The following is a 13,677-nucleotide window of genomic DNA, read 5'->3' on the forward strand; positions in this document are numbered from 1 at the left end:
TGTACTGCTGAAACCTCTGTAGTAATTTGTTTATATGTAGATACTGCATCACTTAACATACATTTTGTGTATGGATCTTATTTACTACTTTATTTTTCGAATAATCATGTAGTGCGGTAGGACATCTTACCCATTTGTGTACTTTCAAGTAATTCTGTTTATATGTATCCTAAATTCTGTTTCTACTGCATTGCTAAATTTAATTTTCATCCATGTATATTGTATAATAATCCCTTTTTGCCTATTTTTGTGCTGTTATGTAGATATAGCATTCCTTGGCTTAGTGTTTCATATATTATGTATTAACTTATATTGTTAACTATTTTTGCACTACTGTAATAACCTTGTGTGTTGCTGTGCCCTCTGCAACAGTTCTGTTTACCTAGAGATGCTGCTTTATGACACTAGATTCTTGTACAGACATATTGTTAACAATTTTCTGTAAATGCTAATGTTGTAACCTTTAGTATGGCACAGTATGACCTTTGTAGTTTTTGTGCCAAATAAACAATAAACCAATCAACCAATCCTGCAACGCTATGATAGAGGTGAATTGAGGAGGACGACATTGATAGTGAATAAGTACACAGTTTTTCTCTGCTGAAAACCTGAACCCATTACTTAGAGCTCATGAAGAGACATGATGGATTGCTTGTTGAAGATGTCTTTCAATCACTGTCATGTTACGAGAGTGACAATAAATTGTGAAGTCATCAACATATAAAGCATTGTTTGGGAGGAAGCTTTAGTGATTGAAAAAGTGTAACAACCTCTGTTCCTTGGGGAACACTCTGGTCTTGATAATATGATGAAGATAGCATGCTTCCCACTCTGACATGGAAAACTTGACTAGACAGAAAGTTTTTTAATAAATACAGGAAGGTGTCCTCTGAGACCTAGGTTATAGAGGTCTTTTAATATACCATATCTTCAGGGCATGTCATAAGGTTTTTTCCATGAAAAGAATACTGAAACTAGATGTTCTTGATTCAGGAATGCTTTTCTTATATAAATTACTAAACTGACCAAAGGATCCAAAGTCAAGTGATGTCTACGAAAGCCACATTGTGTATTGGTGAGAAGATTGTTGCTTTCTAAATACCAGAGAAGTCTGGCAATGACCATTTTCCTTAATATCTTACAAAGGCAGCTTGTCAGAGCAATAGGTCAATAATTGTGTGCTTGTGTTCGATCCTTTCTTGGTTTTGGGATAGTGATGACAACTGACTTATGCCAAGAATCTGGAAGGCTGCATTTTTGGAAATTATGGAGACAACTACCGTGTTTGAATAAAAACTTTAGTTTAATATTACTAAAATTTTACAATTCGACGTTTCGACCTTTATGTCAAGGTCATCTTCTGGAGCGTACAAATATACACAGGAAACAAGCTATACTACAATCATACTGGTTCGTTAAAGACACTGACTAACCGCTACCACAATTGTTGTCCTGACCTCTGGTGAAAAAAAAAATAAAATAAAATAAATTATACATCAATGCTAGAGTCCTATTATTTGTGTTGTCTACTATATACATATATTAACATCATTCCATCCAGTTGGAGTGGAATGGTTTCTAATACTAGCAGATTGGCTAGGGTCCTGACTTATGTTGAATCTTTCATATTAGGTTGGCTGAATGTGTGCCATCCAGATCCTTGGAATTTTCATACCATCTTTATTGTTGATATTTGGGTGGTTTATCAGGATTTCGCAGGATTCTTTAACTTTTCTTTCGTACCATGTTTTTGTGCGGTGTAAGGAGCAGGTGCTTTTCCAGTTGATTTGGTGTAAGGTGTTAAGTGCATGGTCTGAGAGGCCTGCTTCACCATAATGGTTATATTGAATGTGTCTAATGTGTTCTTTCTTGCGTATAGGGATTGTCCGTCCTGTTTCACCAATGTACGGTAAGTTACAGGTGCAGCGGATGCAATAGACTCCAGGATGTGCTAATGGGAGGAGAGGATCCTTAGAGAAGCTGAATATGGTTTTAAGTTTAGTGGGTGGTTTAAATGTGGCATTGAGGTTATAATGTTGTAGGATTCTGTTGATTTTTTCTGATAACCCTTTAATGTATGGGATGGCTATGGTGTAATCTAGATTCATTTTTTTGTGGTTTTATAGAGTATTTTATTGACAGTATTTTTGTTATAGCCATTGTTTATGAATGTGTCACTAATGATTTTTAGTTCTTGTTTCAGGGCTTGCTGGTTAGAGCAAATAGTTGTGGCTCTGTTTTTAAGGGTGTTTATGACTCCATATTTTTGTGCTGGGTGGTGGTATGAATTCGCATGTATGTATTGGCCCGTGTGTGTCGGTTTTCAGTAGACCGTGAAGGATAGACTGCCTGAAGGAAGATGTGTAACTAGTGTGTCTAGGAACGGGAGCGAATTTTGGTTTTCAATTTTGATGGTAAATTGTATACGTTCGTGTTGTTTGTTTAGGTGGCTGAGGAATGTGTTTAGCGTTTGTCGCCCGTGCGGCCAGATCGCGAACACGTCGTCAACGTATCTGAGCCAGATTGTCGGTCGAAGCGTGGCGGAATCAAGAGCCCTTTGCTCAAAGGTTTCCATGTAGAAGTTCGCAATTGGGGGGGATAATGGTGAGCCCATGGCTGTATCTTCCTTTTGTAGGTAGAATTTGTTTTGCCACACGAAGTAACCGGACTTTAGTGCGTGGGCAAAGAGGGCCGTAATGTCGGGCGGAAATTTGTTCTGTAGTAGGAGAATTGTGTCATTGATGGGGACATTAATGAAAAGGGCAGAAACGTCAAAACTGACTAATAAGTCGTCTTTGTTGAGTGTTATGTTTTTGATTTTGTTTATAAAGTGTTGTGTGTTTTTTATGTAGGAGGGGCCAAGAAATTAGCGGCAACACTCAAGGAGTTGGTAGGTCATTGGGACTGTCTATTCCTTCCACTATTGGTCGAAGGGGCACATTTTGTTTGTGTATTTTCGGAACCCCATATATTCTGGGGGGGGGGGGCGTAGTGGGGTTTGAGTTTTTTAACCGTGTCTGGTGGCCAAGAAGTGACGGACTTTAGTAGTTTTTCTGTTTTGTCCTTTATCCTTTTTGTTGGGTTATAATTTACCATTTTATATATGTTGTTATCGGCTACTAGTTGGTTCATTTGCAGTATGTATGTTGACCTGTCAAGGACAACACCTAGCTACAACACAAAATCTAGTTTCAAAATTACAATCAGAACTATCGAACTATGTTAATCCAGACATTCTACAAACACTTGAAAGAATTACTGACAATTCGGCCAAGCATACCCTGGAAAAGAATAAAGAAAAACTCAAGAAAAAATTCCAAAGGTTGAAACAACGGCAAAATATGGCGGCCAATCAGAGGACTTCCTCCCCGAGAAACAACAATGAACAACAAACAAGGGAGACAAGGAGCGACCAACCACCGACAAGCAAGAACCATGTGATCAACATATCAAGCCATACCCTGAACACCGGCGAACTCACACTGCTGAATAAAGGACTGAACTACGCAATAGCGCCTAAAAAGGTAAACAAACTGGATTTTATCTACCACATTGAAAGAGGCATCAGATCCCTACCTAACAACAACATAGCAGACAAAATACGACTAGAAACCAGTAATGTCCTAAATACCAAGAAAACCATACAGAACAACCTGACTAAAACAGAATTAGCAGCAATTAAATCATTAAAAGCCAAACAAAACATAATAATAACGAAAGCTGATAAAGGCAGTGCCACTGTTGTCCTTGACAGGTCAACATACATACTGCAAATGAACCAACTAGCAGCTGATAACAACACATATAAAATGGTAAATTATAACCCAACAAAAAGGATAAAGGACAAAACAGAAAAACTACTAAAGTCCGTCACTTCTTGGCCACCAGACACAGTTAAAAAACTCAAACCCCACTACGCCCCCCCCCCAGAATATACGGGGTTCCGAAAATACACAAACAAAATGTGCCCCTTCGACCAATAGTGGAAGGAATAGACAGTCCCAATTACCACCTGGCCAAGAAATTAGCGGCAACACTCAAGGAGTTGGTAGGTCATTCCCCCTCCTACATAAAAAACACACAACACTTTATAAACAAAATCAAAAACATAACACTCGACAAAGACGACTTATTAGTCAGTTTTGACGTTTCTGCCCTTTTCACTAATGTCCCCATCAATGACACAAATTTCCGCCCGACATTACGGCCCTCTTTGCCCACGCACTAAAGTCCGGTTACTTCGTGTGGCAAAACAAATTCTGCCTACAAAAGGAAGGTACAGCCATGGGCTCACCATTATCCCCCCCAATTGCGAACTTCTACATGGAAACCTTTGAGCAAAGGGCTCTTGATTCCGCCACGCTTCGACCGACAATCTGGCTCAGATACGTTGACGACGTGTTCGCGATCTGGCCGCACGGGCGACAAACGCTAAACACATTCCTCAGCCACCTAAACAAACAACACGAACGCATACAATTTACCATCGAAATCGAAAACCAAAATTCGCTCCCGTTTCTAGACACACTAGTTACACATCTTCCTTCAGGCAGTCTATCCTTCACGGTCTACCAAAAACCGACACACACGGGCCAATACATACATGCGAATTCATACCACCACCCAGCACAAAAATATGGAGTCATAAACACCCTTAAAAACAGAGCCACAACTATTTGCTCTAACCAGCAAGCCCTGAAACAAGAACTAAAAATCATTAGTGACACATTCATAAACAATGGCTATAACAAAAATACTGTCAATAAAATACTCTATAAAACCACAAAAAAACGAATCTAGGTTACAGTAAAACCATAGCCATCCCATACATTAAAGGGTTATCAGAAAAAATCAACAGAATCCTACAACATTATAACCTCAATGCCACATTTAAACCACCCACTAAACTTAAAACCATATTCAGCTTCTCTAAGGATCCTCTCCTCCCATTAGCACATCCTGGAGTCTATTGCATCCGCTGCACCTGTAACTTACCGTACATTGGTGAAACAGGACGGACAATCCCTATACGCAAGAAAGAACACATTAGACACATTCAATATAACCATTATGGTGAAGCAGGCCTCTCAGACCATGCACTTAACACCTTACACCAAATCAACTGGAAAAGCACCTGCTCCTTACACCGCACAAAAACATGGTACGAAAGAAAATTTAAAGAATCCTGCGAAATCCTGATAAACCACCCAAATATCAACAATAAAGATGGTATGAAAATTCCAAGGATCTGGATGGCACACATTCAGCCAACCTAATATGAAAGATTCAACATAAGTCAGGACCCTAGTCAATCCGCTAGTATTAGAAACCATTCCACTCCAACTGGATGGAATGATGTTAATATATATATATAGTAGACAACACAAATAATAGGACTCTAGCGTTGATGTATAATTTTTTTTTTTTTTCACCCAGATTTCAGGCCAACAATTGTGGTAGCAGTTAGTCAGTGTCTTTAACGAACCAGTATGATTGTAGTATAGCTTGTTTCCTGTGTATATTTGTACGCTCCAGAAGATGACCTTGACATAAAGGTCGAAACGTCGAATTGTAAAATTTTAGTAATATTAAACTAAAGTTTTTATTCAAACACGGTAGTTGTCTCCATAATTTCCAAAAATGCATTCGGATCACCGTGCAAGCCTAAAAGAAAGAATCTGGAAGGCTCTTCCAGATACTTACAGAGGAAGACTCTTACTCTGACATAAATTAAGAGAAAGAGGTCCATAGAAGATAATGGAAGATGTTTTATCATTTCATAATGGATGGCATCAGGGCCTTCTGCATTGGGGTTGCCCTTCCATATTTAGTTTTTCCATAACAAGTGGCTGATTGTACAGCTCAAGCCCATTGGTATAAAAATTTAGCTGCCGTTTCTCTTGTTCTCTTTCAATATTAAAAACTTAGGAGGATATCGAAGCTGTTGCTGAGATTCTGGCAAAATTTTCTTCCAAATTGTCTGCGATGGCTTTGAAATCAGAAGCAACACATCCCTTATAGTCTAAGGTAGACAAACAGTGGGTTCTCTATCTACCTTTCATTTTCTGAATTTTATCCCTTACAGTTTTTGCACTGATTGAGTAATCAATGAGGTAAAATGGATCCAAGATTGTTTTGACTCTAATGTCTCACATAATGTGCTTTGGTTCAAGCATGTTTAAAAGCTATTAGGTTTTACATAGTGGGACATCTACAAAATATATCCCATGTTCTATCTGGATCTTTTTCAGCTGTCTGGCAATCTGGATTCCACGAAGGCTTTGGATAGAGTGAGAATCAAGATAATATTTTTGGAACTGGGGCTGTTGCTGTTTAAATAATACAGTCTATTACACACTTTACTGCTTCGTTGATAAGTGTTTGGCTGCATCAGCATTAAATTTGGCAAGCATTTCAGTAAAAAGCATTTCCGTTAGCCTGGTCCATTTTCCACATGGAGATATGTATAGGAAAACATGTATCCTGTGAAGATGTTGTGCAACAAACAGGTAAATGATCACTTCCATGTATGTCTTCTTCTACATCCCATGGGAGCAGTGGAAAAATGGCAGTGGTCCAAATTGTAAGATTGATTGCAGAATATGAGTGGGTGGGCATATGGAAGAAGATAGCGAATCCATTTTTCAAAAGGGAGAGGTCATGATTGTCAAGGATGCATTCAATGATATGACCTCGTCCATTTGTATTGGCACTACCCCACAGAGTCTTGTTGCCCATTCAAGTCATCCATAAGAAGTACAGGCTCAGTCAAATTCCATCTCATTTATCTCATAACCTGGTGATAAATAAATTAAACTTACTGTAATAAGAAATCTCATAGATAAGCTGGACATGATGGAAAGGAGTATGACTCCTAGGACTGCTACTCCACCATGAGCAGGACCATCTCCAGTTCTGTCCTTGCATACAACAGTGAAATTCCTTAAGATAAGATCCTCATTAGGTTTTAAATGTTTCCTGCAGACGCTGTGTTTTTGCTGTAGAAATACAGAAAGCCTTGTGTTTCTGCAGCAAAATCTTAATTTTTCAGTATTTTGGCAAAACACGCAACAGTTCCATTGTAAAAATTTTCTTGTGGTTTTCACTTTGTAGACTAGTCTGATTTCTGGAAGGAGTTACTTATTGGCTTACCTTTATTAGGTTTATATCAATTGATTTTGGGAAGTATGAATGGCCAGTGTTCATCTCTTCCTCTGGAAAAAAAAATTAAATGCATCATGTAATGTGTCAGGAACAGTTGGTAAGTTTAATTTACTTTCAGTGGATACCGAAGTATCCATTTTTTTTGTGGGAGTATCTAGTGGTTTATTTATAAGTGATATCTTTGTCATAATTTTTTTGACAAATTGATTCTCATCGAATAGAACCATTTTTTGGAGTTCTTTCTGGAGTAAGACTGTAGGTCATGCAATTGATGCGCTCAACAGAGAAGCACTCATGATTATAAAGTTCAGGTATGGGGAAATTATCAGGTGATGGAATTGACATAAGATTTTGAGTTTCTGTTAATGTTTCCTTAACTACGACCTTCTCAGCATAAGAGGATCTCATGACAAGTGTGGTGGTGACTAACTTCCTTTTTTGCATCCTGATATGATATATTTTGTTTGTTTTAATCTTTTATATATTTTTTTCATCTTTTCACTCCTGACATGCATTAGAGTAACCCAGATAATCTCCTTAACAGTTGACACATTTAACTTTCTTTGTGGAGCAAGATATGTTATCATGCTTTTTACTACCCCATCAGCACTGGTGATAGAACCATTACACATTTTTTGCAGGCCCAAATTTCTGACATTTAAAGCATCTTAGTGGACTAGGGATGTACAGTCTAACAGGACAGTTGAGATACCCTGCTTTTGCAGATGGTGGAGGCTAACGAGTATCAAAAATAAGGATGATGTTTCTGGTTGGAGCCAAATGACCATCCCTGTAGATCAGGATGCACCTCATACCTGTCACTCCCTGATCTTTAAGCTTGAAATATCTCTTTATCAGGAACATTGATGAGATTTCATTCTGAGATCACCCCTCTAGAAGAGTTGAGTATTTTATGGTGTGTTACTATAATTGGTATTCCACCCATTTATGTTGCTCTGAGTAGTTTTTTCAGAATATTATTGACATAATGCTTCTATAAGGATATCACCAGAACATATTTCTTAACTTTTTTCAGAGAACCTGCCAGTCCTTCTAAACCCTTCTGAATAAAGAAGGGTGACACATTTTCCCTGTTGGTTTTCCAATTGTTGCATGGATGATCAGAAAAACTGGTACATTTATACTGGTATCACATGTCTCTTGTTTCTGGCTTCTGTTATCAAATGATGCATCTTTGGTATCAGTACCTGGTTAGGGACCTTGTAGGTGCCCTCTGAAACATTTGAGGATGAAGAATTCATGTTCAAGGGGTTTTTTGTTTAATGCTAGAAGGTCCCCACCCACCTCACGGATGCCCACTGACCAAAGCAATGACTGTGCTTGGGAGTGGAATGCCAGGGCTTCCCTGGATGCTATACCAGCACCACAGCAAACCTTGGTTCTGACCCTGTACCATGGGGTGAGAGACTTACTGCAACACCATTGACCCTTGCAGGCAAGCCCACTAGCCGATTAATCATGGCCGTGCCATCTAGGACCACCCCATCATGCCAAAGTAATGCAAGACTACCAGGATCCCCCCTTTCCGGATGTCCACAGGTTGCACTGCATGGCAAACACAGTGGCAGGGCATTGGATCCCAGTGATGTTGGCCTGGAAGAAAGGTAGTAAAAAAAAACCTCCAGGAGAAGTAGAATGCAGAATATGGGAAGAAAAACAAAGAAAAAGAGGAAGAATGAAATCACTGGGAGGCCCCCCCCCCCCCACCATGAACAGGTGCCTCATGGGGAGTGGACATAATCAGGATATTTCAACCTCAAAAGTTTGACCTCGTGCAGAGGTTGATACATAGGGAATGGTGGGGGGGGGGGGACAGGTGGCGAGTGAGCAAAGTGTGCATTAAGTAAACTTGATATTAAATTAAGTAAATTAAATAACTTGACAATAGGACTCATTGACTTGTCACCATGTTTTAAGGTAATGTTCTGGTGAGTTAATGGCATTGCATCTTTGAAACATGCTTGCTTAACGTGTGCAATAAGGGCAAGTTGCAAAGGAATGAAAAAAGGATAAAATTTATTCCATTTCACAAAAAGGGTATCAACCCAATTCTAGATCCTAGTCATCACTAATCTTTCTATCATTGGGTTTATATCCACTGTTCTAGAGCAAAGCTTCTCTGTGTGTGAATATGGGTTCTTATATGGGTTTACTGTATATTCAGATTTTACAAAATATGAATCTGTTTGGTAGCATATTTAGATTTTGTAAGGGTCTTTGATAGATTGCCACATAATAAATTAGTAATTAAATTGGAACAAGTAGATTGGAACAAGCAGATTGGAACAAGCAGATTAGTGCACTGGATAGGAGATTCGCTGTGTGGTGAGTATCAGAAAGTTGTGTATCAGGGACCACTATCACAAAAAGTGGGGGGAGGAGAGTGTCACCAATGGTATGCAGCAATAGCCTGTTATACTCTCTGATACACAACTTGCTGATACCCCATCATAGCCAATCTCCTATTCAATGCGCTAATCTGCTATCTAATTGCTGAGGATATCTTTAAAGAGATGGGAGAAATAAGAGATCTAAAGATGGTAGACAGGTACCTGAAATTTATTTGACACATTACTAGAAACGTAAGAATCATAATGAATGATAGCATGATGAGAATATTGACATGTAAAAGTGGAGAGATTATGGTTTCATCATATAAAACCTTGATCAGGATGCATATAATTACTGGGTACAGATTTTGTCACTTGGGTTTTAAGAAAATATACTGGAATACACACACACAGATATACTGGAAAGAGTCCAGAAAGGGGTGACCAAGGTGGTATTAGATCTTTAGAATGGAATATGATGACTGATTGAGGAAATGTCATTTGCAAAGCCTGGTGAATAGGTGGAAGAGGGGGGGGGGTGATAATGATTGAGGCATAGAAACATGAAATTTTTTTCATATACTGAAGGAAAACAGGTAGAACAAGACTATCCCTAAAAGCTCTATAAGGAAGGCCTCAGCAGAGGAATGAGTAGCAGGTTTTTTTGTGTTGAGAGATTGGGTGGTGAGTGAAATATATTGTATGAGTATTGCCATTGTCTGAGTGCAGAAACAGTGAATGAGTTCTTCTTCTTCCTTTCCAGGCTCATAGGCCAAGTGGCCTGTTCCGGACTCAATTCCATCTTTTTAAGGGTCTTCCTCTGCATCAAGTACCTTTTAGGTGGTAATTTAGAATTTGTTTAGGTATTCTGCTTCTATTCATTCTTAGTATGTGTTCTTTCCATTTTTTTTTTATAGCAAATCACTGTTTCATTTAGGGAGGTTGTAATTCCAAGTTTTTTTCTGATTTCGCTGCTTTTCATTTTGTCCATTATTGTGACTCCTTCAATTCTGTGCAGAAATTTCATTTTGGATGATTCAATTCTTTTTTCATCTGCTTTTTTTATTGTCCATATCTGTGAATGAGTTTAAGGCATGATTCAATGAAAATTGTGGGACTGTGAGTACCTCGTGGGGAACTGACTCCATGGAGGTATAATGATGATTACTATTAGTCATAAATTATGCTAACTGAAATAATACAATCTATATTACTATTAGTTAGCATAATATCTATAGTACTATTAGTTAACATAATTAATTAATAGTAATACAGATGAGCTCTCCTTATGCTTTGTAGCATTCACACTTTATTTAGTGGCTATCTGAATTGTTATTCTTTTTTTAAACATAAACATGAAAGTTAATTGAAAATTTTGCAGTAAACGGTAAATATGTAAGAAATTGTTCTTTCATTTTAAATACTGTATTCCTGGACTTAGCTCTACTTATTTCCTTCAAAATATTATATAATTCTTTTAGTCCATGAGTTATCATCGAATTCATCTTTGTAGAGAGAGAGAAAAATAAAGCTTAACTTTTGTTTATACTAGTTTTTCAGTAGAACACAGTGATAATCAATTCAGTGAAAATAAATTTGTTCTCATAATGGAATGTGTGTATTAAATCTGATAAATTATGCAAAAGAGCATGATCCTAAGACAGGCAAAAGGCATTTTGGTTCAATCCCCAAACCATGAAAATATGTGAAAAGCAAGAAGGGTTACAGAAGTCAGAAGAATAAACACTCTTTTCACACTCATTGTACAATGGCTTGCTTTAGAAATAGCAATGAAGATCTGGATAGCAGATGACCCAACTAGCAAATTATGTTGATAAAAATGATTATTTTTTAAATGAGAAGATGAGTGATTGCACATAGCATTTCTGATTTTGCCTGGACAACTTGTTACAGATTTATGAAGAGGCATGGGTGAAATATATTGTTTTCACCCATGCTTCTTCAAATGAATACTTGAGCTGGAATAGCACAAAAGATGCTAGCCAAGTTGAAACAAAGATTTTTACTATTTTAGAAATAGTAATGATGCATATTGATAGTAGTAATGAAGATTTTAGAGGATTTTATGACTATTAAACTTCAAGTACCACACTCGTTTTTTGAGAGTAAGCATGTGTGAATTTGAACTTTTAAACGTGAAAAACATTTGATATATATATACTGTATATATATGCTCTCTGGCATTTCTGTAGTATGGATGAAAGAATAATAGGACAATACATCTTTCAGTTGAAAAAGACATTTTCGGTTCTTGTCATGATGAGAAAAAAATTTTATGTGGGCTTTTTCAATTGAAGGTCAGTTAGTTGATCTCATACAGAGGTAGTATGAATTTTTTCATCCTTGAAACTCATTTTTCATTCTGCATACAAGCAAGTTGGCCATAGAATTCATAAGCATTTAACCACCTCACCGTCCATTATGGATCAAATACACATCGTCATACGCTTCGTATCCATCATATATTTCAATGTAATATCAATCGTATTACAATTTTAATATGCACTTCGCATCCATGGTAAACTTGACGTCTATAGACGTCTTGGCCGGTAGCGTGGTTAACAGACAAATACTATTAATAGGCAGTAGATGGTGAATAGTGATATAGTATGTAGATGGAAGATTAAGAAGTGAATGTAAATATTCTTGCACATTTCTGAATATTATTGTCTATAATATATCCTTATTATGAGATTCTCAATGTTTTGTAAATGTTCTAAAAAATTAAATGAAAGTTATTATTAAAAAAAAGTTAACATTGTTGAGGATGATATGCAAGGAAGGAAGAGAGCCTTAGTTGTGGCTGTATAATAAGACTAAATGTAAACCAACATGTTCTGAATAAATGTTTCTTTTGATATGTGGCATATAGATTAAGTAATTTTTTTTAGCTATACATAATATTTTTAAGATATAAAATATTTTGTAAATCTAGATCATCACTATCAACAGAAGAGGAAGTTGTTCTTCAGCTAAAGGAACTATTGTCAAAAGGTCTTATTAAGTGTCTAGAAAGTGGAAATTACACACGTGTTACTCAGAATGATACAGGTAACTAATTATTTCTTTAGAAAATAACTTCATTTTCTGATATCTTATCCCCAAAGAGGTTGGAAGTTTCCCCCCCCCCCCACTTGGTTAGACTATAATAAATTTAGTTTAATCCTTTATCCAAGTGTAAGCAAACAAAATTTATGCCTGAAGTATCTTCAGGACCAAGGCAACTCGTGGTAAAGGTGGACCAAGCTCTCATCACTACTCGTCTTAGTGTCTCCCATGATGCAAAGCACATCTCCTTGCGGACATGTATAATGCTATGCATTAAGGGAAGGGCCACTACCCAGACTGGTTTCAACCTTTATTGAATGTTCGAGTACAGGTCAAACTCCAGAAACTCGCGTTGTTCCCATCAGTAACAGGCTCACCCCCACCACCGAGCAGAGCCGCTGATTTACTCATATGTCATCTGAGGGATAACAGCAACAGCCATTCCTCAGTTAACTTCATGGGCTACAGCATTGCCATTCATCACCCAAGCTTCCAACCGGTTTTGACCTTTATCGAGGTCTCGTCAGTGGGAGCCAGACCCAGAGGTGGTGGAAGTAATGGAGAAGTCATATTTATCTATACAAGTTGCCAAAAGGTGTCTCACCTTATTATTAAATTACTCTGGATTTAGAGAAAGATGTTGGAAGTTTTTTTTTCCACTTGGTTAGACTATAATAAATTTAGTTTAATCCTTTATCCAAGTGTAAGCAAACAAAGTTTGCGCCTGAAGTATCTTCAGGGCTAAGGCAACTCGTGGTAACTAGACAACTAGTGATGAGAGGGTCTACCTTTACCATGCATTGCCTCAGTCCTGAAGATACTTCAGGCACAAACTTTGTTTGCTTACACTTGGATAAAGGATTAAACTAAATTTATTATAGTCTAACCAAGTGGGGGGAAAAAACTTCCAACATCTTTCTCTAAATCCAGAGTAATTTAATAATAAGGTGAGACTCCTTTTGGCGACTTATATAGATAAATATGACTTCTCCATTACTTCCACCTCAATATCACCACCTCTGGGTCTGGCTCCCACTGACAAGACCTCAATAAAGGTCGAAACCGGTTGGAAGCTTGGGTGATGAATGGCAAT

At 37.6% G+C, this 13,677-nt stretch overlaps 1 protein-coding gene across 1 annotated transcript in view; it reads left to right on the forward strand.

Annotated features, from left to right (window-relative positions):
- LOC150100200 (uncharacterized) overlaps positions 1–13,677 on the forward strand; it is a 260,605-nt gene that overhangs the window by 196,347 nt on the left and 50,581 nt on the right. Inside the window, exon 7 of the mRNA XM_090403094.1 lies at positions 12,472–12,587. Within this exon, the coding sequence (XP_090259220.1) occupies positions 12,472–12,587 (116 nt within the window). The remainder of the gene's footprint in view (positions 1–12,471; positions 12,588–13,677) is intronic.

This window comes from Typopeltis vanoorti, chromosome 13 (assembly GCF_054136105.1).
Source record: "Typopeltis vanoorti isolate ZY-2024b chromosome 13, IOZ_Tvanoo_1.0, whole genome shotgun sequence".
Taxonomy (NCBI): domain Eukaryota; kingdom Metazoa; phylum Arthropoda; class Arachnida; order Uropygi; family Thelyphonidae; genus Typopeltis; species Typopeltis vanoorti.